Source organism: Myxine glutinosa, unplaced genomic scaffold (genome assembly GCF_964187855.1).
Source record: "Myxine glutinosa unplaced genomic scaffold, kmMyxGlut1.1 SCAFFOLD_577, whole genome shotgun sequence".
Classification (NCBI taxonomy): domain Eukaryota; kingdom Metazoa; phylum Chordata; class Myxini; order Myxiniformes; family Myxinidae; genus Myxine; species Myxine glutinosa.
In genome coordinates, this window is record NW_027616674.1 from 143,686 (window position 1) to 169,719 (window position 26,034).

General features: G+C 40.2%; 1 protein-coding gene across 1 annotated transcript; it reads left to right on the plus strand.

Annotated features, from left to right (window-relative positions):
- Window positions 1-415: 415 nt before the first annotated feature.
- On the plus strand, window positions 416-4,103 carry LOC144889019 (uncharacterized). The gene is made up of 2 exons (XM_078768831.1): window positions 416-2,878; window positions 3,059-4,103. The coding sequence occupies exons 1-2, from the start codon at window positions 824-826 to the stop codon at window positions 3,095-3,097; spliced, it is 2,094 nt and encodes a 697-aa protein (XP_078624957.1). The 5' UTR covers window positions 416-823; the 3' UTR covers window positions 3,098-4,103.
- The last annotated feature ends 21,931 nt before the right edge of the window (window positions 4,104-26,034 follow it).

Consider the following 26,034-nt stretch of genomic DNA (forward strand, 5'->3'; position numbering starts at 1 on the left):
TATGGTGGACAACGTGAAGTGGCTGGTGTGAAGGAAGGGGTTGGGAAAGATGGACCCCCTTCACGAATACCCAGTAGGGTAGCTTAATTTCAGACATAACAGTGAGAATCTATTTTGAGCGAATCACAGTGGGTGAGGAAAACATTGTGTGTGACCAGACACCAGAACTGACCAGAATTGAAATTGGAAGTAGACCAGGTTATTTCTATTATTTGTTTATTCGTGAAAATAAATAAATAATAGGGGGAGGTTAATGGAGGTTAATGGAGGTTAATGGTGGTTTGTTTGTGTTAATGGAGGTTAATGGTGGTTTGTTTGTGTTAATTCTAGTTGAAACTCTCACTGAAGTAATTTTCGTTTATTTTTATTTTTTTGATTCGATTTGAGAGTTGAGATGATTGATTTTTTATTAATTTTATAATTTTATTTTTATTGATGTTGGAAACAGGTAATGGGATGCTGAGAGAAGGATGGAATTTAATTTGAATTGGACTGGATTAAATGGGATTGAATTTAAAAATTGAATATTGAATAAAATTGGATCCACTTGGAAAAAAAGTGGATTAGGAAATTGGAGACCTGTAGACCAGGCGCTCCCAGGAGACTTGTGGATCAGGTGTTCCACCAGAGGAAAAAGACCAGGTGTTCGTGGAGCACTTCACCTGCAAGAACGCCTTGGAACCAAGGTGGAAGGGACCAGTCCAGGTGTTGCTGACTACACCAACGGCAGTCTTTTGCGAGGGCAAGACTTCGTGGATCCACGCCACGCACTGTAAGTTGGCCATACAAGCACCAGACACCACACCCCCAGAACACAGTAAGGATGGGCCTAATCATAGGTACAATACTATTGATAGCGACAGCAGCTAGGGGAAATTCCGATTCCAATAGATGCGAAAACGAAACCCGACACCTCACCGTAACATGGGGACAAAGAGTATCACTACCATGTTTCGAACAGAAAGCCCTGCACACAAATTGGGTGAACATAAATTGGCTAGCACTGTCGGCAGGGCCTGGACGCGTTGGCATGATACTACAAAAGCAACGAGAGTTCCGGGAAGACGGGCAAGCTAGCATTAAGACCTTGGCCCAACCAGGATACCAATGGGGAACCCCTGATTTTAAGCTACAAACACGCACACGCCTAGGGAAAGACATGACCATGCAGGTCCGGTGCAGCGTCTGGACCCCTGGCGCGGCCGGTGGCGAAAGGAACTACATACCATGCATCGAATACATACTCACGCCACAACCCCAGAATAAGGCCCCAAAGAGGGGGGAAAACACATATTGGAAAGTGGCCAGGGAGGTGGCAACAATTCAAAATAGGACACACTGCTGGTCGTGCATGCACTTTCCCCAAGCAGGCACCACAGGAATACACATGATAGTGCTACCTCTGTCCCTCAATGACCTCTGCTCACAACCTATCGATCCCCCATGTTTAGTCACCACGCTGGAAAGAGAAGGGGTTGACAACGGCAAGAGTTGCAATCGACAATTTAATTATCGCCCGTCAATGATTGCCCATGTGGCCGAGAGGCCTGCCCCCGTCTGGGTCAAACCACAGAAAGGGAGGGTCTGCCTCCAGGGTTCCGGCCACTTGCGTATGGGAGAATCAGAATGCGCCTACACTCTCCCCGGGAAGCTGGGACAAGGGAGCTCGGGGATTACATTACGAATAGTACTGCAAGATAAACGCAACCACAACATAACGGCTATAACATTCTTTAGGGGGGTTAGTAGGATTAATGGGGTGGTAAAGGGACTCCAGTGCTTATCCACCCACCTGGTCCCACCCCATGGGACAATGTTTATATGCGGCGACAAGGCTTACCCCTATTTACCAAATAATTGGGGGGGCACATGTTATCTGGGTTCAGTCCTTCCTGACGTTGAGATACTGGATGAGCTAGACCCAAAGTCCTTGGACAGGCGTTATAAGAGGTCAGTCATGAACGAAGATGGAACCACTAAACTACACGGGAGTCTATGGGAAAAGGTGTTTGGTTTCTTCTTCCCAGGAGCGGGCACAGTCATGGATAGTTTCCGGATAGACAAATTGGCTTTGGCCCTAGAAAAGGTGGCAAACGACACCGCTACGGCTCATGACATACTATTGGACACGGTGATTCACATGCGTACAATGGTGATGCAGAATCGGGTGGCTTTGGACATGCTCTTGGCAGAGAAAGGAGGGGTATGCGGAATTATAGAGGGAAAATGTTGCACTTACATACCCGATCCATCTGAAGGAGTGTCAGCCGCAATAGTGAGACTAAGGGAAACTAGCCACGCCCTGACGATCGATCGGATCGCGCGCGAAAATTCTTATACATTTAGCTGGCTCACTGACTGGTTCCAGGGATGGACGGGCACCATAGTGAAGTGGTTATTGACCGCACTGGCTGTGATAATCGGGGTAGTAATTTGGGGGGCACTAATGAAATCTCTAGTCCTCCTCTGTATGAGAAAGTATTTTACAGGATGGAAAGTGAAGAAGCCGCCGACAACAACTATGGCTCTGACCACAGAGGCCGTCGACCTGAACGGGTCCTTCAACAAGGCAGTTGCGACCGGCGCTCCAGAAAATTGCATTGAATTTTGTGGCAACTGTGATACTTGTGTGGATCCCATGTGGGAACTGGCTGCTGCCTGTAACGGTGTATGTGATGACTGTGATACTTGTGCTATAAACCCCTTGCGTGTACTGGCTAACGCTGCTTATGTATTACAAGCTGACAGCTGCACGCCCCCTTCTGACCCAACTATGGATCTGATTGCGACACTGGGTCTGGCGGTTGAGGGACCCGACGCGGATGTCCTAGACCCGCAAGCCGACCAGGCGCCCATGGGAGACTTTGACATAAAGGAAGTCCCTCTCTTTTCTTCAAATGTTTCGGATCTCTTTGATCCAAATGTTTCGGATCTCTTTGATCCACATGTTGCGGATCTCTTTGCTTCAAGTGATTCGGATTCGGATTTTTACGCTCTGTACCCTGACCAGGAAATTGAGACACAAGATACTGACGACATTTTGTATTCCCCAGAACAGCAACACGTGAGGGACCTCATGGGCATGACCGTTGATTAACTTCGAAGATCTGCAAGGACTGCGTCTGCAAAGGGTGGGGGGAGCCAGTTCCGCAGGGGAAGTGATGCACCCTCTGGCGGAGCAGAACCTCATCTGGACCAGACGTCTTCGTTGTGGATCCGAAACGTTAATGAACTTTCATGTTTTGAGCCCTCAGGCTCCGAGCACGCACCACACGACACGTTCGCCAAATGCACGGGCGAGGCGCTTTGGGCGCACGATATGCCCTTGGGAGATACCCGCATTACAATTATTTTTTCAATACCCGCATTACACAATTATTTTTCAATAAAGCCCGATGTGGCACGTTGTCTCTTAAGATACTTTGTCTCGACGAGACAAGAGGAAGGAATGTCAAGTAGTAGATTTGTTATTGCCTAAAGTTCAGTTATAGACGTTGGGTGCTAATGTGTTATGATTTATATGATGTCTAAAAATGCTATTTCATAAAGTAAATAAAGGGTTTTTGCTTCGTTTTAGTTTTGGATGAGGAAAAGCTTAAAATGAGGTCAGGCTGAACAAATTGTATACGTGTGCTTTTCGAGGCTGGTCGTAAAACCACGCCCACATGCGCTTGTTTTTGCGTAATAGAATGACATGATCGTTAACCATATATATTTTGTTTTAATCTCAGCAACGCATGACTCTGTATAAACATGCTTTGGATTACTCATATACACAAACCCATAAAATATATGGGTTTGTTTGGCTAAGCATACACTCTTCTCTTTGTGAGTTATAGTTCTGTTTTCTCGGAGCCCAGAAAAACAATTGATAAGGACGGGCTGACTCCCCCGAATGATAACGGTGGGAGGAACCTCTCCCAGTGTTGTTTGTTCCCTCGGAGATTTCCTGATAAAACGTGTCCCTATATAAATGGACTGGGAATCAATGTGTTTTCAGGAAGGCTTGACGTGGCATGTTCTTGCTGTAGATTGCTGTAGACGTCGGTCTCCTCCGGATCCGTATAAGTTGGTTATTAATAAAGCTGCGCCATTTTTCAGGCTATTTGTGGACTTCTTTTGCAAACGAAGAGCTGATTCTTCACACCTGCACCAACACAAGTGCGAAAAGTGGTTTTTCAAAACTAACACAAGTGCGAAAAGTGGTTTTTCAACACTAACACAAGTGCGAAAAGTGTTTTTTCCACACTAATACAAGTGCAAAAGTGGTTTCCTGCACCAACACAAGTGCGAAAAGTGGTTTTTCAACACTAACCCAAGTGCGAAAAGTGGTTTTTCCACACTAATACAAGTGCAAAAGTGATTTCCTGCACCAACACAAGTGCGAAAAGTGGATTTTCAACACTAACACAAGTGCGAAAAGTGGGTTTTCAACACTAACACAAGTGCAAAAAGTGTTTTTTCCACACTAATACAAGTGCAAAAGTGGTTTCCTGCACCAACACAAGTGCGAAAAGTGGATTTTCAACACCAACACAAGTGCGAAAAGTGGGTTTTCAACACTAACACAAGTGCAAAAGTGGTTTCCTGCACCAACACAAGTGCGAAAAGTGGTTTTTCAACACTAACACGAGTGCGAAAAGTGGTTTTTCAACACTAACACAAGTGTGAAAAGTGGTTTTTCAACACTAACAGAAGTGCGAAAAGTGGTTTTTCCACACTAATACAAGTGCAAAAGTGGTTTCCTGCACCAACACAAGTGCGAAAAGTGGTTTTTCAACACTAACACAAGTGCGAAAAGTGGTTTTTCAACACTAACACAAGTGCGAAATGTGTTTTTTCCACACTAATACAAGTGTAAAAGTGGTCTCCTGCACCAACACAAGTGCGAAAAGTGGTTTTTCAACACTAACACAAGTGCTAAAAGTGGTTTTTCAACACTAACACAAGTGCGAAAAGTGGTTTTTCAACACTAACACAAGTGCGAAAAGTGTTTTTTCCACACTAATACAAGTGCAAAAGTGGTTTCCTGCACCAACACAAGTGCGAAAAGTGGTTTTTCAACACTAACACAAGTGCGAAAAGTGGTTTTTCAACACTAACACAAGTGCGAAAAGTGTTTTTTCCACACTAATACAAGTGCAAAAGTGGTTTCCTGCACCAACACAAGTGCGAAAAGTGGTTTTTCAACACTAACACAAGTGCGAAAAGTGGTTTTTCCACACTAATACAAGTGCAAAAGTGGTTTCCTGCACCAACACAAGTGCGAAAAGTGGATTTTCCACACTAACACAAGTGCGAAAAGTGGGTTTTCAACACTAACACAAGTGCGAAAAGTGGGTTTTCAACACTAACACAAGTGCGAAAAGTGGGTTTTCAACACTAACACAAGTGCGAAAAGTGGTTTTTCAACACTAACACAAGTGCGAAAAGTGGTTTTTCAACACTAACACAAGTGCGAAAAGTGTTTTTTCCACACTAATACAAGTGCAAAAGTGGTTTCCTGCACCAACACAAGTGTGAAAAGTGGATTTTCAACACTAACACAAGTGCGAAAAGTGGGTTTTCAACACTATCACAAGTGCAAAAAGTGTTTTTTCCACACTAATACAAGTGCAAAAGTGGTTTCCTGCACCAACACAAGTGCGAAAAGTGGTTTTTCAAAACTAACACAAGTGCGAAAAGTGGTTTTTCAACACTAACACAAGTGCGAAAAGTGTTTTTTCCACACCAATACAAGTGCAAAAGTGGTTTCCTGCACCAACACAAGTGCGAAAAGTGGTTTTTCAACACTAACACAAGTGCGAAAAGTGGTTTTTCCACACTAATACAAGTGCAAAAGTGATTTCCTGCACCAACACAAGTGCGAAAAGTGGATTTTCAACACTAACACAAGTGCGAAAAGTGGGTTTTCAACACTAACACAAGTGCAAAAAGTGTTTTTTCCACACTAATACAAGTGCAAAAGTGGTTTCCTGCACCAACACAAGTGCGAAAAGTGGATTTTCAACACTAACACAAGTGCGAAAAGTGTTTTTTCCACACTAATACAAGTGCAAAAGTGGTTTCCTGCACCAACACAAGTGCGAAAAGTGGTTTTTCAAAACTAACACAAGTGCGAAAAGTGGTTTTTCAACACTAACACAAGTGCGAAAAGTGTTTTTTCCACACTAATACAAGTGCAAAAGTGGTTTCCTGCACCAACACAAGTGCGAAAAGTGGTTTTTCAACACTAACACAAGTGCGAAAAGTGGTTTTTCCACACTAATACAAGTGCAAAAGTGATTTCCTGCACCAACACAAGTGCGAAAAGTGGATTTTCAACACTAACACAAGTGCGAAAAGTGGGTTTTCAACACTAACACAAGTGCAAAAAGTGTTTTTTCCACACTAATACAAGTGCAAAAGTGGTTTCCTGCACCAACACAAGTGCGAAAAGTGGATTTTCAACACTAACACAAGTGCGAAAAGTGGGTTTTCAACACTAACACAAGTGCGAAAAGTGGTTTCCTTCACTAACACAAGTGCGAAAAGTGGTTTTTCAACACTAACACAAGTGCGAAAAGTGGTTTTTCAACACTAACACAAGTGCGAAAAGTGGTTTTTCAACACTAACACAAGTGCGAAAAGTGGTTTTTCCACACTAATACAAGTGCAAAAGTGGTTTCCTGCACCAAAACAAGTGCGAAAAGTGGATTTTCAACACTAACACAAGTGCGAAAAGTGGGTTTTCAACACTATCACAAGTGCAAAAAGTGTTTTTTCCACACTAATACAAGTGCAAAAGTGGTTTCCTGCACCAACACAAGTGCGAAAAGTGGTTTTTCAACACTAACACAAGTGCGAAAAGTGGTTTTTCAACACTATCACAAGTGCAAAAAGTGTTTTTCCACACTAATACAAGTGCAAAAAGTGTTTTTTCCACACTAATACAAGTGCAAAAGTGGTTTCCTGCACCAACACAAGTGCGAAAAGTGGTTTTTCAACACTAACACAAGTGCGAAAAGTGGTTTTTCAACACTAACACAAGTGCGAAATGTGTTTTTTCCACACTAATACAAGTGCAAAAGTGGTTTCCTGCACCAACACAAGTGCGAAAAGTGGTTTTTCAACACCAACACAAGTGCGAAATGTGGTTTTTCAACACTAACGCAAGTGCGAAAAGTGGTTTTTCAACACTAACACAAGTGCGAAAAGTGTTTTTTCCACACTAATACAAGTGCAAAAGTGGTTTCCTGCACCAACACAAGTGCGAAAAGTGGATTTTCAACACTAACACAAGTGCGAAAAGTGGGTTTTCAACACTATCACAAGTACAAAAAGTGTTTTTTCCACACTAATACAAGTGCAAAAGTGGTTTCCTGCACCAACACAAGTGCAAAAAGTGGTTTTTCAAAACTAACACAAGTGCGAAAAGTGGTTTTTCAACACTAACACAAGTGCGAAAAGTGTTTTTTCCACACTAATACAAGTGCAAAAGTGGTTTCCTGCACCAACACAAGTGCGAAAAGTGGTTTTTCAACACTAACACAAGTGCGAAAAGTGGTTTTTCCACACTAATACAAGTGCAAAAGTGATTTCCTGCACCAACACAAGTGCGAAAAGTGGGTTTTCAACACTATCACAAGTGCAAAAAGTGTTTTTTCCACACTAATACAAGTGCAAAAGTGGTTTCCTGCACCAACACAAGTGCGAAAAGTGGTTTTTCAACACTAACACAAGTGCGAAAAGTGGTTTTTCAACACTAACACAAGTGCGAAAAGTGTTTTTTCCACACTAATACAAGTGCAAAAGTGGTTTCCTGCACCAACACAAGTGCGAAAAGTGGTTTTTCAACACTAACACAAGTGCGAAAAGTGGTTTTTCAACACTAACACAAGTGCGAAAAGTGGTTTTTCAACACTAACACAAGTGCGAAAAGTGGTTTTTCCACACTAATACAAGTGCAAAAGTGGTTTCCTGCACCAACACAAGTGCGAAAAGTGGATTTTCAACACTAACACAAGTGCGAAAAGTGGGTTTTCAACACTAACACAAGTGCGAAAAGTGGGTTTTCAACACTAACACAAGTGCGAAAAGTGGTTTTTCAACACTAACACAAGTGCGAAAAGTGGTTTTTCAACACTAACACAAGTGCGAAAAGTGTTTTTTCCACACTAATACAAGTGCAAAAGTGGTTTCCTGCACCAACACAAGTGCGAAAAGTGGATTTTCAACACTAACACAAGTGCGAAAAGTGGGTTTTCAACACTATCACAAGTGCAAAAAGTGTTTTTTCCACACTAATACAAGTGCAAAAGTGGTTTCCTGCACCAACACAAGTGCGAAAAGTGGTTTTTCAAAACTAACACAAGTGCGAAAAGTGGTTTTTCAACACTAACACAAGTGCGAAAAGTGTTTTTTCCACACTAATACAAGTGCAAAAGTGGTTTCCTGCACCAACACAAGTGCGAAAAGTGGTTTTTCAACACTAACCCAAGTGCGAAAAGTGGTTTTTCCACACTAATACAAGTGCAAAAGTGATTTCCTGCACCAACACAAGTGCGAAAAGTGGATTTTCAACACTAACACAAGTGCGAAAAGTGGGTTTTCAACACTAACACAAGTGCAAAAAGTGTTTTTTCCACACTAATACAAGTGCAAAAGTGGTTTCCTGCACCAACACAAGTGCGAAAAGTGGATTTTCAACACCAACACAAGTGCGAAAAGTGGGTTTTCAACACTAACACAAGTGCAAAAGTGGTTTCCTGCACCAACACAAGTGCGAAAAGTGGTTTTTCAACACTAACACGAGTGCGAAAAGTGGTTTTTCAACACTAACACAAGTGTGAAAAGTGGTTTTTCAACACTAACAGAAGTGCGAAAAGTGGTTTTTCCACACTAATACAAGTGCAAAAGTGGTTTCCTGCACCAACACAAGTGCGAAAAGTGGTTTTTCAACACTAACACAAGTGCGAAAAGTGGTTTTTCAACACTAACACAAGTGCGAAATGTGTTTTTTCCACACTAATACAAGTGTAAAAGTGGTCTCCTGCACCAACACAAGTGCGAAAAGTGGTTTTTCAACACTAACACAAGTGCTAAAAGTGGTTTTTCAACACTAACACAAGTGCGAAAAGTGGTTTTTCAACACTAACACAAGTGCGAAAAGTGTTTTTTCCACACTAATACAAGTGCAAAAGTGGTTTCCTGCACCAACACAAGTGCGAAAAGTGGTTTTTCAACACTAACACAAGTGCGAAAAGTGGTTTTTCAACACTAACACAAGTGCGAAAAGTGTTTTTTCCACACTAATACAAGTGCAAAAGTGGTTTCCTGCACCAACACAAGTGCGAAAAGTGGTTTTTCAACACTAACACAAGTGCGAAAAGTGGTTTTTCCACACTAATACAAGTGCAAAAGTGGTTTCCTGCACCAACACAAGTGCGAAAAGTGGATTTTCCACACTAACACAAGTGCGAAAAGTGGGTTTTCAACACTAACACAAGTGCGAAAAGTGGGTTTTCAACACTAACACAAGTGCGAAAAGTGGGTTTTCAACACTAACACAAGTGCGAAAAGTGGTTTTTCAACACTAACACAAGTGCGAAAAGTGGTTTTTCAACACTAACACAAGTGCGAAAAGTGTTTTTTCCACACTAATACAAGTGCAAAAGTGGTTTCCTGCACCAACACAAGTGTGAAAAGTGGATTTTCAACACTAACACAAGTGCGAAAAGTGGGTTTTCAACACTATCACAAGTGCAAAAAGTGTTTTTTCCACACTAATACAAGTGCAAAAGTGGTTTCCTGCACCAACACAAGTGCGAAAAGTGGTTTTTCAAAACTAACACAAGTGCGAAAAGTGGTTTTTCAACACTAACACAAGTGCGAAAAGTGTTTTTTCCACACCAATACAAGTGCAAAAGTGGTTTCCTGCACCAACACAAGTGCGAAAAGTGGTTTTTCAACACTAACACAAGTGCGAAAAGTGGTTTTTCCACACTAATACAAGTGCAAAAGTGATTTCCTGCACCAACACAAGTGCGAAAAGTGGATTTTCAACACTAACACAAGTGCGAAAAGTGGGTTTTCAACACTAACACAAGTGCAAAAAGTGTTTTTTCCACACTAATACAAGTGCAAAAGTGGTTTCCTGCACCAACACAAGTGCGAAAAGTGGATTTTCAACACTAACACAAGTGCGAAAAGTGGGTTTTCAACACTAACACAAGTGCGAAAAGTGGTTTCCTTCACTAACACAAGTGCGAAAAGTGGTTTTTCAACACTAACACAAGTGCGAAAAGTGGTTTTTCAACACTAACACAAGTGCGAAAAGTGGTTTTTCAACACTAACACAAGTGCGAAAAGTGGTTTTTCCACACTAATACAAGTGCAAAAGTGGTTTCCTGCACCAACACAAGTGCGAAAAGTGGATTTTCAACACTAACACAAGTGCGAAAAGTGGGTTTTCAACACTATCACAAGTGCAAAAAGTGTTTTTTCCACACTAATACAAGTGCAAAAGTGGTTTCCTGCACCAACACAAGTGCGAAAAGTGGTTTTTCAACACTAACACAAGTGCGAAAAGTGGTTTTTCAACACTATCACAAGTGCAAAAAGTGTTTTTCCACACTAATACAAGTGCAAAAAGTGTTTTTTCCACACTAATACAAGTGCAAAAGTGGTTTCCTGCACCAACACAAGTGCGAAAAGTGGTTTTTCAACACTAACACAAGTGCGAAAAGTGGTTTTTCAACACTAACACAAGTGCGAAATGTGTTTTTTCCACACTAATACAAGTGCAAAAGTGGTTTCCTGCACCAACACAAGTGCGAAAAGTGGTTTTTCAACACCAACACAAGTGCGAAATGTGGTTTTTCAACACTAACGCAAGTGCGAAAAGTGGTTTTTCAACACTAACACAAGTGCGAAAAGTGTTTTTTCCACACTAATACAAGTGCAAAAGTGGTTTCCTGCACCAACACAAGTGCGAAAAGTGGATTTTCAACACTAACACAAGTGCGAAAAGTGGGTTTTCAACACTATCACAAGTGCAAAAAGTGTTTTTTCCACACTAATACAAGTGCAAAAGTGGTTTCCTGCACCAACACAAGTGCGAAAAGTGGTTTTTCAAAACTAACACAAGTGCGAAAAGTGGTTTTTCAACACTAACACAAGTGCGAAAAGTGTTTTTTCCACACTAATACAAGTGCAAAAGTGGTTTCCTGCACCAACACAAGTGCGAAAAGTGGTTTTTCAACACTAACACAAGTGCGAAAAGTGGTTTTTCCACACTAATACAAGTGCAAAAGTGATTTCCTGCACCAACACAAGTGCGAAAAGTGGTTTTTCAACACTAACACAAGTGCGAAAAGTGGTTTTTCAACAATATCACAAGTGCAAAAAGTGCTTTTTCCACACTAATACAAGTGCAAAAGTGGATTCCTGCACCAACACAAGTGGGAAAAGTGGATTTTCAACACTAACACAAGTGCAAAAAGTGTTTTTTCCACACTAATACAAGTGCAAAAGTGGTTTCCTGCACCAACACAAGTGCGAAAAGTGGATTTTCAACACTAACACAAGTGCGAAAAGTGGGTTTTCAACACTAACACAAGTGCGAAAAGTGGTTTCCTTCACTAACACAAGTGCGAAAAGTGGTTTTTCAACACTAACACAAGTGCGAAAAGTGGTTTTTCAACACTAACACAAGTGCGAAAAGTGGTTTTTCAACACTAACACAAGTGCGAAAAGTGGTTTTTCCACACTAATACAAGTGCAAAAGTGGTTTCCTGCACCAACACAAGTGCGAAAAGTGGATTTTCAACACTAACACAAGTGCGAAAAGTGGGTTTTCAACACTATCACAAGTGCAAAAAGTGTTTTTTCCACACTAATACAAGTGCAAAAGTGGTTTCCTGCACCAACACAAGTGCGAAAAGTGGTTTTTCAACACTAACACAAGTGCGAAAAGTGGTTTTTCAACACTATCACAAGTGCAAAAAGTGTTTTTCCACACTAATACAAGTGCAAAAAGTGTTTTTTCCACACTAATACAAGTGCAAAAGTGGTTTCCTGCACCAACACAAGTGCGAAAAGTGGTTTTTCAACACTAACACAAGTGCGAAAAGTGGTTTTTCAACACTAACACAAGTGCGAAATGTGTTTTTTCCACACTAATACAAGTGCAAAAGTGGTTTCCTGCACCAACACAAGTGCGAAAAGTGGTTTTTCAACACCAACACAAGTGCGAAATGTGGTTTTTCAACACTAACACAAGTGCAAAAAGTGGTTTTTCAACACTAACACAAGTGCGAAAAGTGGTTTTTCCACACTAATACAAGTGCAAAGGTGGTTTCCTGCACCAACACAAGTGCGAAAAGTGGATTTCAACACTAACACAAGTGCGAAAAGTGGGCTTTCAGCACTAACACAAGTGCGAAAAGTGGTTTTTCCACACTAATACAAGTGCAAAAGTGGTTTCCTGCACCAACACAAGTGCGAAAAGTGGATTTTCAACACTAACACAAGTGCGAAAAGTGGGTTTTCAACACTAACACAAGTGCGAAAAGTGGGTTTTCAACACTAACACAAGTGCGAAAAGTGGTTTTTCAACACTAACACAAGTGCGAAAAGTGGTTTTTCAACACTAACACAAGTGCGAAAAGTGTTTTTTCCACACTAATACAAGTGCAAAAGTGGTTTCCTGCACCAACACAAGTGCGAAAAGTGGATTTTCAACACTAACACAAGTGCGAAAAGTGGGTTTTCAACACTATCACAAGTGCAAAAAGTGTTTTTTCCACACTAATACAAGTGCAAAAGTGGTTTCCTGCACCAACACAAGTGCGAAAAGTGGTTTTTCAAAACTAACACAAGTGCGAAAAGTGGTTTTTCAACACTAACACAAGTGCGAAAAGTGTTTTTTCCACACTAATACAAGTGCAAAAGTGGTTTCCTGCACCAACACAAGTGCGAAAAGTGGTTTTTCAACACTAACCCAAGTGCGAAAAGTGGTTTTTCCACACTAATACAAGTGCAAAAGTGATTTCCTGCACCAACACAAGTGCGAAAAGTGGATTTTCAACACTAACACAAGTGCGAAAAGTGGGTTTTCAACACTAACACAAGTGCAAAAAGTGTTTTTTCCACACTAATACAAGTGCAAAAGTGGTTTCCTGCACCAACACAAGTGCGAAAAGTGGATTTTCAACACTAACACAAGTGCGAAAAGTGGGTTTTCAACACTAACACAAGTGCAAAAGTGGTTTCCTGCACCAACACAAGTGCGAAAAGTGGTTTTTCAACACTAACACGAGTGCGAAAAGTGGTTTTTCAACACTAACACAAGTGTGAAAAGTGGTTTTTCAACACTAACAGAAGTGCGAAAAGTGGTTTTTCCACACTAATACAAGTGCAAAAGTGGTTTCCTGCACCAACACAAGTGCGAAAAGTGGTTTTTCAACACTAACACAAGTGCGAAAAGTGGTTTTTCAACACTAACACAAGTGCGAAATGTGTTTTTTCCACACTAATACAAGTGTAAAAGTGGTCTCCTGCACCAACACAAGTGCGAAAAGTGGTTTTTCAACACTAACACAAGTGCGAAAAGTGGTTTTTCAACACTAACACAAGTGCGAAAAGTGGTTTTTCAACACTAACACAAGTGCGAAAAGTGGTTTTTCAACACTAACACAAGTGCGAAAAGTGTTTTTTCCACACTAATACAAGTGCAAAAGTGGTTTCCTGCACCAACACAAGTGCGAAAAGTGGTTTTTCAACACTAACACAAGTGCGAAAAGTGGTTTTTCAACACTAACACAAGTGCGAAAAGTGTTTTTTCCACACTAATACAAGTGCAAAAGTGGTTTCCTGCACCAACACAAGTGCGAAAAGTGGTTTTTCAACACTAACACAAGTGCGAAAAGTGGTTTTTCCACACTAATACAAGTGCAAAAGTGGTTTCCTGCACCAACACAAGTGCGAAAAGTGGATTTTCCACACTAACACAAGTGCGAAAAGTGGGTTTTCAACACTAACACAAGTGCGAAAAGTGGGTTTTCAACACTAACACAAGTGCGAAAAGTGGGTTTTCAACACTAACACAAGTGCGAAAAGTGGTTTTTCAACACTAACACAAGTGCGAAAAGTGGTTTTTCAACACTAACACAAGTGCGAAAAGTGTTTTTTCCACACTAATACAAGTGCAAAAGTGGTTTCCTGCACCAACACAAGTGTGAAAAGTGGATTTTCAACACTAACACAAGTGCGAAAAGTGGTTTCCTGCACCAACACAAGTGCGAAAAGTGGTTTTTCAAAACTAACACAAGTGCGAAAAGTGGTTTTTCAACACTAACACAAGTGCGAAAAGTGTTTTTTCCACACCAATACAAGTGCAAAAGTGGTTTCCTGCACCAACACAAGTGCGAAAAGTGGTTTTTCAAAACTAACACAAGTGCGAAAAGTGGTTTTTCAACACTAACACAAGTGCGAAAAGTGTTTTTTCCACACCAATACAAGTGCAAAAGTGGTTTCCTGCACCAACACAAGTGCGAAAAGTGGTTTTTCAACACTAACACAAGTGCGAAAAGTGGTTTTTCCACACTAATACAAGTGCAAAAGTGATTTCCTGCACCAACACAAGTGCGAAAAGTGGATTTTCAACACTAACACAAGTGCGAAAAGTGGGTTTTCAACACTAACACAAGTGCAAAAAGTGTTTTTTCCACACTAATACAAGTGCAAAAGTGGTTTCCTGCACCAACACAAGTGTGAAAAGTGGATTTTCAACACTAACACAAGTGCGAAAAGTGGGTTTTCAACACTAACACAAGTGCGAAAAGTGGTTTCCTTCACTAACACAAGTGCGAAAAGTGGTTTTTCAACACTAACACAAGTGCGAAAAGTGGTTTTTCAACACTAACACAAGTGCGAAAAGTGGTTTTTCAACACTAACACAAGTGCGAAAAGTGGTTTTTCCACACTAATACAAGTGCAAAAGTGGTTTCCTGCACCAACACAAGTGCGAAAAGTGGATTTTCAACACTAACACAAGTGCGAAAAGTGGGTTTTCAACACTATCACAATTGCAAAAAGTGTTTTTTCCACACTAATACAAGTGCAAAAGTGGTTTCCTGCACCAACACAAGTGCGAAAAGTGGTTTTTCAACACTAACACAAGTGCGAAAAGTGGTTTTTCAACACTATCACAAGTGCAAAAAGTGTTTTTCCACACTAATACAAGTGCAAAAAGTGTTTTTTCCACACTAATACAAGTGCAAAAGTGGTTTCCTGCACCAACACAAGTGCGAAAAGTGGTTTTTCAACACTAACACAAGTGCGAAAAGTGGTTTTTCAACACTAACACAAGTGCGAAATGTGTTTTTTCCACACTAATACAAGTGCAAAAGTGGTTTCCTGCACCAACACAAGTGCGAAAAGTGGTTTTTCAACACCAACACAAGTGCGAAATGTGGTTTTTCAACACTAACGCAAGTGCGAAAAGTGGTATTTCAACACTAACACAAGTGCGAAAAGTGTTTTTTCCACACTAATACAAGTGCAAAAGTGGTTTCCTGCACCAACACAAGTGCGAAAAGTGGATTTTCAACACTAACACAAGTGCGAAAAGTGGGTTTTCAACACTATCACAAGTGCAAAAAGTGTTTTTTCCACACTAATACAAGTGCAAAAGTGGTTTCCTGCACCAACACAAGTGTGAAAAGTGGTTTTTCAAAACTAACACAAGTGCGAAAAGTGGTTTTTCAACACTAACACAAGTGCGAAAAGTGTTTTTTCCACACTAATACAAGTGCAAAAGTGGTTTCCTGCACCAACACAAGTGCGAAAAGTGGTTTTTCAACACTAACACAAGTGCGAAAAGTGGTTTTTCCACACTAATACAAGTGCAAAAGTGATTTCCTGCACCAACACAAGTGCGAAAAGTGGTTTTTCAACACTAACACAAGTGCGAAAAGTGGTTTTTCAACAATATCACAAGTGCAAAAAGTGCTTTTTCCACACTAATACAAGTGCAAAAGTGGATTCCTGCACCAACACAAGTGGGAAAAGTGGATTTTCAACACTAACACAAGTGCAAAAAGTGTTTTTTCCACACTAATACAAGTGCAAAAGTGGTTTCCTGCACCAACACAAGTGCGAAAAGTGGATTTTCAACACTAACACAAGTGCGAAAAGTGGGTTTTCAACACTAACACAAGTGCGAAAAGTGGTTTCCTTCACTAACACAAGTGCGAAAAGTGGTTTTTCAACACTAACACAAGTGCGAAAAGTGGTTTTTCAACACTAACACAAGTGCGAAAAGTGGTTTTTCAACACTAACACAAGTGCGAAAAGTGGTTTTTCCACACTAATACAAGTGCAAAAGTGGTTTCCTGCACCAACACAAGTGCGAAAAGTGGATTTTCAACACTAACACAAGTGCGAAAAGTGGGTTTTCAACACTATCACAAGTGCAAAAAGTGTTTTTTCCACACTAATACAAGTGCAAAAGTGGTTTCCTGCACCAACACAAGTGCGAAAAGTGGTTTTTCAACACTAACACAAGTGCGAAAAGTGGTTTTTCAACACTATCACAAGTGCAAAAAGTGTTTTTCCACACTAATACAAGTGCAAAAAGTGTTTTTTCCACACTAATACAAGTGCAAAAGTGGTTTCCTGCACCAACACAAGTGCGAAAAGTGGTTTTTCAACACTAACACAAGTGCGAAAAGTGGTTTTTCAACAATAACACAAGTGCGAAATGTGTTTTTTCCACACTAATACAAGTGCAAAAGTGGTTTCCTGCACCAACACAAGTGCGAAAAGTGGTTTTTCAACACCAACACAAGTGTGAAATGTGGTTTTTCAACACTAACACAAGTGCAAAAAGTGGTTTTTCAACACTAACACAAGTGCGAAAAGTGGTTTTTCCACACTAATACAAGTGCAAAGGTGGTTTCCTGCACCAACACAAGTGCGAAAAGTGGATTTTCAACACTAACACAAGTGCGAAAAGTGGGCTTTCAACACTAACACAAGTGCGAAAAGTGGTTTTTCACACTTACACAAGTGCGAAAAGTGGTTTTTCAACACGAACACAAGTGCGAAAAGTGTTTTTTCCACACTAATACAAGTGCAAAAGTGGTTTCCTGCACCAACACAAGTGCGAAAAGTGGATTTTCAACACTAACACAAGTGCGAAATGTGTTTTTTCCACACTAATACAAGTGCAAAAGTGGTTTCCTGCACCAACACAAGTGCAAAAAGTGGTTTTTCAACACCAACACAAGTGCGAAATGTGGTTTTTCAACACTAACACAAGTGCAAAAAGTGGTTTTTCAACACTAACACAAGTGCGAAAAGTGTTTTTTCTAACACTAATACAAGTGCAAAAGTGGTTTCCTGCACCAACACAAGTGCGAAAAGTGGTTTTTCAACACTAACACGAGTGCGAAAAGTGGTTTTTCAACACTAACACAAGTGCGAAAAGTGGTTTTTCAACACTAACAAAAGTGCGAAAAGTGGTTTTTCCACACTAATACAAGTGCAAAAGTGGTTTCCTGCACCAACACAAGTGCGAAAAGTGGTTTTTCAACACTAACACAAGTGCGAAAAGTGGTTTTTCAACACTAACACAAGTGCGAAATGTGTTTTTTCCACACTAATACAAGTGCAAAAGTGGTCTCCTGCACCAACACAAGTGCGAAAAGTGGTTTTTCAACACTAACACAAGTGCGAAAAGTGGTTTTTCAACACTAACACAAGTGCGAAAAGTGGTTTTTCAACACTAACACAAGTGCGAAAAGTGTTTTTTCCACACTAATACAAGTGCAAAAGTGGTTTCCTGCACCAACACAAGTGCGAAAAGTGGTTTTTCAACACTAACACAAGTGCGAAAAGTGGTTTTTCAACACTAACACAAGTGCGAAAAGTGTTTTTTCCACACTAATACAAGTGCAAAAGTGGTTTCCTGCACCAACACAAGTGCGAAAAGTGGTTTTTCAACACTAACACAAGTGCGAAAAGTGGTTTTTCAACACTAACACAAGTGCGAAAAGTGGTTTTTCAACACTAACACAAGTGCGAAAAGTGGTTTTTCCACACTAATACAAGTGCAAAAGTGGTTTCCTGCACCAACACAAGTGCGAAAAGTGGATTTTCAACACTAACACAAGTGCGAAAAGTGGGTTTGCAACACTAACACAAGTGCGAAAAGTGGGTTTTCAACACTAACACAAGTGCGAAAAGTGGTTTTTCAACACTAACACAAGTGCGAAAAGTGGTTTTTCAACACTAACACAAGTGCGAAAAGTGTTTTTTCCACACTAATACAAGTGCAAAAGTGGTTTCCTGCACCAACACAAGTGCGAAAAGTGGTTTTTCAACACTAACACAAGTGCGAAAAGTGGTTTTTCAACACTAACACAAGTGCGAAAAGTGGTTTTTCAACACTAACACAAGTGCGAAAAGTGTTTTTTCCACACTAATACAAGTGCAAAAGTGGTTTCCTGCACCAACACAAGTGCGAAAAGTGGATTTTCAACACTAACACAAGTGCGAAAAGTGGGTTTTCAACACTATCACAAGTGCAAAAAGTGTTTTTTCCACACTAATACAAGTGCAAAAGTGGTTTCCTGCACCAACACAAGTGCGAAAAGTGGTTTTTCAAAACTAACACAAGTGCGAAAAGTGGTTTTTCAACACTAACACAAGTGCGAAAAGTGTTTTTTCCACACTAATACAAGTGCAAAAGTGGTTTCCTGCACCAACACAAGTGCGAAAAGTGGTTTTTCAACAATAACACAAGTGCGAAAAGTGGTTTTTCCACACTAATACAAGTGCAAAAGTGATTTCCTGCACCAACACAAGTGCGAAAAGTGGTTTTTCAACACTAACACAAGTGCGAAAAGTGGTTTTTCAACAATATCACAAGTGCAAAAAGTGCTTTTTCCACACTAATACAAGTGCAAAAGTGGATTCCTGCACCAACACAAGTGGGAAAAGTGGATTTTCAACACTAACACAAGTGCAAAAAGTGTTTTTTCCACACTAATACAAGTGCAAAAGTGGTTTCCTGCACCAACACAAGTGCGAAAAGTGGATTTTCAACACTAACACAAGTGCGAAAAGTGGGTTTTCAACACTAACACAAGTGCGAAAAGTGGTTTCCTTCACTAACACAAGTGCGAAAAGTGGTTTTTCAACACTAACACAAGTGCGAAAAGTGGTTTTTCAACACTAACACAAGTGCGAAAAGTGGTTTTTCAACACTAACACAAGTGCGAAAAGTGGTTTTTCCACACTAATACAAGTGCAAAAGTGGTTTCCTGCACCAACACAAGTGCGAAAAGTGGATTTTCAACACTAACACAAGTGCGAAAAGTGGGTTTTCAACACTATCACAAGTGCAAAAAGTGTTTTTTCCACACTAATACAAGTGCAAAGGTTTCCTGCACCAACACAAGTGCGAAAAGTGGTTTTTCAACACTAACACAAGTGCGAAAAGTGGTTTTTCAACACTATCACAAGTGCAAAAAGTGTTTTTCCACACTAATACAAGTGCAAAAAGTGTTTTTTCCACACTAATACAAGTGCAAAAGTGGTTTCCTGCACCAACACAAGTGCGAAAAGTGGTTTTTCAACACTAACACAAGTGCGAAAAGTGGTTTTTCAACACTAACACAAGTGCGAAATGTGTTTTTTCCACACTAATACAAGTGCAAAAGTGGTTTCCTGCACCAACACAAGTGCGAAAAGTGGTTTTTCAACACCAACACAAGTGCGAAATGTGGTTTTTCAACACTAACACAAGTGCAAAAAGTGGTTTTTCAACACTAACACAAGTGCGAAAAGTGGTTTTTCCACACTAATACAAGTGCAAAGGTGGTTTCCTGCACCAACACAAGTGCGAAAAGTGGATTTTCAACACTAACACAAGTGCGAAAAGTGGGCTTTCAACACTAACACAAGTGCGAAAAGTGGTTTTTCACACTTACACAAGTGCGAAAAGTGGTTTTTCAACACGAACACAAGTGCGAAAAGTGTTTTTTCCACACTAATACAAGTGCAAAAGTGGTTTCCTGCACCAACACAAGTGCGAAAAGTGGATTTTCAACACTAACACAAGTGCGAAATGTGTTTTTTCCACACTAATACAAGTGCAAAAGTGGTTTCCTGCACCAACACAAGTGCGAAAAGTGGTTTTTCAACACCAACACAAGTGCGAAATGTGGTTTTTCAACACTAACACAAGTGCAAAAAGTGGTTTTTCAACACTAACACAAGTGCGAAAAGTGTTTTTTCCACACTAATACAAGTGCAAAAGTGGTTTCCTGCACCAACACAAGTGCGAAAAGTGGTTTTTCAACACTAACACAAGTGCGAAAAGTGGTTTTTCCACACTAATACAAGTGCAAAAGTGATTTCCTGCACCAACACAAGTGCGAAAAGTGGTTTTTCAACACTAACACAAGTGCGAAAAGTGGTTTTTCAACAATATCACAAGTGCAAAAAGTGTTTTTTCCACACTAATACAAGTGCAAAAGTGGATTCCTGCACCAACACAAGTGGGAAAAGTGGATTTTCAACACTAACACAAGTGCGAAAAGTGGGTTTTCAACACTAACACAAGTGCAAAAAGTGTTTTTTCCACACTAATACAAGTGCAAAAGTGGTTTCCTGCACCAACACAAGTGCGAAAAGTGGATTTTCAACACTAACACAAGTGCGAAAAGTGGGTTTTCAACACTAACACAAGTGCGAAAAGTGGTTTCCTTCACTAACACAAGTGCGAAAAGTGGTTTTTCAACACTAACACAAGTGCGAAAAGTGGTTTTTCAACACTAACACAAGTGCGAAAAGTGGTTTTTCAACACTAACACAAGTGCGAAAAGTGGTTTTTCAACACTAATACAAGTGCAAAAGTGGTTTCCTGCACCAACACAAGTGCGAAAAGTGGATTTTCAACACTAACACAAGTGCGAAAAGTGGGTTTTCAACACTATCACAAGTGCAAAAAGTGTTTTTTCCACACTAATACAAGTGCAAAAGTGGTTTCCTGCACCAACACAAGTGCGAAAAGTGGTTTTTCAACACTAACACAAGTGCGAAAAGTGGTTTTTCAACACTATCACAAGTGCAAAAAGTGTTTTTTCCACACTAATACAAGTGCAAAAGTGGTTTCCTGCACCAACACAAGTGCGAAAAGTGGTTTTTCAACACTAACACAAGTGCGAAAAGTGGTTTTTCAACACTAACACAAGTGCGAAATGTGTTTTTTCCACACTAATACAAGTGCAAAAGTGGTTTCCTGCACAAACACAAGTGCGAAAAGTGGTTTTTCAACACCAACACAAGTGCGAAATGTGGTTTTTCAACACTAATACAAGTGCAAAAAGTGGTTTTTCAACACTAACACAAGTGCGAAAAGTGGTTTTTCCACACTAATACAAGTGCAAAGGTGGTTTCCTGCACCAACACAAGTGCGAAAAGTGGATTTTCAACACTAACACAAGTGCGAAAAGTGGGCTTTCAACACTAACACAAGTGCGAAAAGTGGTTTTTCAACACTAACACAAGTGCGAAAAGTGGTTTTTCAACACTAACACAAGTGCGAAAAGTGGTTTTTCAACACGAACACAAGTGCGAAAAGTGTTTTTTCCACACTAATACAAGTGCAAAAGTGGTTTCCTGCACCAACACAAGTGCGAAAAGTGGATTTTCAACACTAACACAAGTGCGAAATGTGTTTTTTCCACACTAATACAAGTGCAAAAGTGGTTTCCTGCACCAACACAAGTGCGAAAAGTGGTTTTTCAACACCAACACAAGTGCGAAATGTGGTTTTTCAACACTAATACAAGTGCAAAAAGTGGTTTTTCAACACTAACACAAGTGCGAAAAGTGGTTTTTCCACACTAATACAAGTGCAAAGGTGGTTTCCTGCACCAACACAAGTGCGAAAAGTGGATTTTCAACACTAACACAAGTGCGAAAAGTGGGCTTTCAACACTAACACAAGTGCAAAAAGTGTTTTTTCCACACTAATACAAGTGCAAAAGTGGTTTCCTGCACCAACACAAGTGCGAAAAGTGGATTTTCAACACTAACACAAGTGCGAAAAGTGGGTTTTCAACACTATCACAAGTGCAAAAAGTGTTTTTTCCACACTAATACAAGTGCAAAAGTGGTTTCCTGCACCAACACAAGTGCAAAAAGTGGTTTTTCAAAACTAACACAAGTGCGAAAAGTGGTTTTTCAACACTAACACAAGTGCGAAAAGTGTTTTTTCCACACTAATACAAGTGCAAAAGTGGTTTCCTGCACCAACACAAGTGCGAAAAGTGGTTTTTCAACACTAACACAAGTGCGAAAAGTGGTTTTTCCACACTAATACAAGTGCAAAAGTGATTTCCTGCACCAACACAAGTGCGAAAAGTGGTTTTTCAACACTAACACAAGTGCGAAAAGTGGTTTTTCAACAATATCACAAGTGCAAAAAGTGTTTTTTCCACACTAATACAAGTGCAAAAGTGGATTCCTGCACCAACACAAGTGGGAAAAGTGGATTTTCAACACTAACACAAGTGCGAAAAGTGGGTTTACAACACTAACACAAGTGCAAAAAGTGTTTTTTCCACACTAATACAAGTGCAAAAGTGGTTTCCTGCACCAACACAAGTGCGAAAAGTGGATTTTCAACACTAACACAAGTGCGAAAAGTGGGTTTTCAACACTAACACAAGTGCGAAAAGTGGTTTCCTTCACTAACACAAGTGCGAAAAGTGGTTTTTCAACACTAACACAAGTGCGAAAAGTGGTTTTTCAACACTAACACAAGTGCGAAAAGTGGTTTTTCAACACTAACACAAGTGCGAAAAGTGGTTTTTCCACACTAATACAAGTGCAAAAGTGGTTTCCTGCACCAACACAAGTGCGAAAAGTGGATTTTCAACACTAACACAAGTGCGAAAAGTGGGTTTTCAACACTATCACAAGTGCAAAAAGTGTTTTTTCCACACTAATACAAGTGCAAAAGTGGTTTCGTGCACCAACACAAGTGCGAAAAGTGGTTTTTCAACACTAACACAAGTGCGAAAAGTGGTTTTTCAACACTATCACAAGTGCAAAAAGTGTTTTTTCCACACTAATACAAGTGCAAAAGTGGTTTCCTGCACCAACACAAGTGCGAAAAGTGGTTTTTCAACACTAACACAAGTGCGAAAAGTGGTTTTTCAACACTAACACAAGTGCGAAATGTGTTTTTTCCACACTAATACAAGTGCAAAAGTGGTTTCCTGCACCAACACAAGTGCGAAAAGTGGTTTTTCAACACCAACACAAGTGCGAAATGTGGTTTTTCAACACTAATACAAGTGCAAAAAGTGGTTTTTCAACACTAACACAAGTGCGAAAAGTGGTTTTTCCACAGTAATACAAGTGCAAAGGTGGTTTCCTGCACCAACACAAGTGCAAAAGTGGTTTCCTGCACCAACACAAGTGCGAAAAGTGGTTTTTCAACACTAACACAAGTGCGAAAAGTGGTTTTTCCACACTAATACAAGTGCAAAAGTGATTTCCTGCACCAACACAAGTGCGAAAAGTGGTTTTTCAACACTAACACAAGTGCGAAAAGTGGTTTTTCAACAATATCACAAGTGCAAAAAGTGTTTTTTCCACACTAATACAAGTGCAAAAGTGGATTCCTGCACCAACACAAGTGGGAAAAGTGGATTTTCAACACTAACACAAGTGCGAAAAGTGGGTTTTCAACACTAACACAAGTGCAAAAAGTGTTTTTTCCACACTAATACAAGTGCAAAAGTGGTTTCCTGCACCAACACAAGTGCGAAAAGTGGATTTTCAACACTAACACAAGTGCGAAAAGTGGGTTTTCAACACTAACACAAGTGCGAAAAGTGGTTTCCTTCACTAACACAAGTGCGAAAAGTGGTTTTTCAACACTAACACAAGTGCGAAAAGTGGTTTTTCAACACTAACACAAGTGCGAAAAGTGGTTTTTCAACACTAACACAAGTGCGAAAAGTGGTTTTTCCACACTAATACAAGTGCAAAAGTGGTTTCCTGCACCAACACAAGTGCGAAAAGTGGATTTTCAACACTAACACAAGTGCGAAAAGTGGGTTTTCAACACTATCACAAGTGCAAAAAGTGTTTTTTCCACACTAATACAAGTGCAAAAGTGGTTTCGTGCACCAACACAAGTGCGAAAAGTGGTTTTTCAACACTAACACAAGTGCGAAAAGTGGTTTTTCAACACTATCACAAGGGCAAAAAGTGTTTTTTCCACACTAATACAAGTGCAAAAGTGGTTTCCTGCACCAACACAAGTGCGAAAAGTGGTTTTTCAACACTAACACAAGTGCGAAAAGTGGTTTTTCAACACTAACACAAGTGCGAAATGTGTTTTTTCCACACTAATACAAGTGCAAAAGTGGTTTCCTGCACCAACACAAGTGCGAAAAGTGGTTTTTCAACACCAACACAAGTGCGAAATGTGGTTTTTCAACACTAATACAAGTGCAAAAAGTGGTTTTTCAACACTAACACAAGTGCGAAAAGTGGTTTTTCCACAGTAATACAAGTGCAAAGGTGGTTTCCTGCACCAACACAAGTGCGAAAAGTGGATTTTCAACACTAACACAAGTGCGAAAAGTGGGCTTTCAACACTAACACAAGTGCGAAAAGTGGTTTTTCAACACTAACACAAGTGCGAAAAGTGGTTTTTCAACACTAACACAAGTGCGAAAAGTGGTTTTTCAACACGAATACAAGTGCGAAAAGTGTTTTTTCCACACTAATACAAGTGCAAAAGTGGTTTCCTGCACCAACACAAGTGCGAAAAGTGGATTTTCAACACTAACACAAGTGCGAAATGTGTTTTTTCCACACTAATACAAGTGCAAAAGTGGTTTCCTGCACCAACACAAGTGCGAAAAGTGGTTTTTCAACACCAACACAAGTGCGAAATGTGGTTTTTCAACACTAATACAAGTGCAAAAAGTGGTTTTTCAACACTAACACAAGTGCGAAAAGTGGTTTTTCCACACTAATACAAGTGCAAAGGTGGTTTCCTGCACCAACACAAGTGCGAAAAGTGGATTTTCAACACTAACACAAGTGCGAAAAGTGGGCTTTCAACACTAACACAAGTGCGAAAAGTGTTTTTTCCACACTAATACAAGTGCAAAAGTGGTTTCCTGCACCAACACAAGTGCGAAAAGTGGATTTTCAACACTAACACAAGTGCGAAAAGTGGGTTTTCAACACTATCACAAGTGCAAAAAGTGTTTTTTCCACACTAATACAAGTGCAAAAGTGGTTTCCTGCACCAACACAAGTGCAAAAAGTGGTTTTTCAAAACTAACACAAGTGCGAAAAGTGGTTTTTCAACACTAACACAAGTGCGAAAAGTGTTTTTTCCACACTAATACAAGTGCAAAAGTGGTTTCCTGCACCAACACAAGTGCGAAAAGTGGTTTTTCAACACTAACACAAGTGCGAAAAGTGGTTTTTCCACACTAATACAAGTGCAAAAGTGATTTCCTGCACCAACACAAGTGCGAAAAGTGGTTTTTCAACACTAACACAAGTGCGAAAAGTGGTTTTTCAACAATATCACAAGTGCAAAAAGTGTTTTTTCCACACTAATACAAGTGCAAAAGTGGATTCCTGCACCAACACAAGTGGGAAAAGTGGATTTTCAACACTAACACAAGTGCGAAAAGTGGGTTTTCAACACTAACACAAGTGCAAAAAGTGTTTTTTCCACACTAATACAAGTGCAAAAGTGGTTTCCTGCACCAACACAAGTGCGAAAAGTGGATTTTCAACACTAACACAAGTGCGAAAAGTGGGTTTTCAACACTAACACAAGTGCGAAAAGTGGTTTCCTTCACTAACACAAGTGCGAAAAGTGGTTTTTCAACACTAACACAAGTGCGAAAAGTGGTTTTTCAACACTAACACAAGTGCGAAAAGTGGTTTTTCAACACTAACACAAGTGCGAAAAGTGGTTTTTCCACACTAATA

Bases quoted from the DNA above. Each gene is read 5' to 3' on its own strand.
- LOC144889019 (XM_078768831.1), top strand. From the start codon at position 824: ATGGGCCTAATCATAGGTACAATACTATTGATAGCGACAGCAGCTAGG. The intron at 2,879-3,058 runs GTCCCTCTCTTT...TCCCCAGAACAG, and splicing joins GAGACTTTGACATAAAGGAA to CAACACGTGAGGGACCTCAT.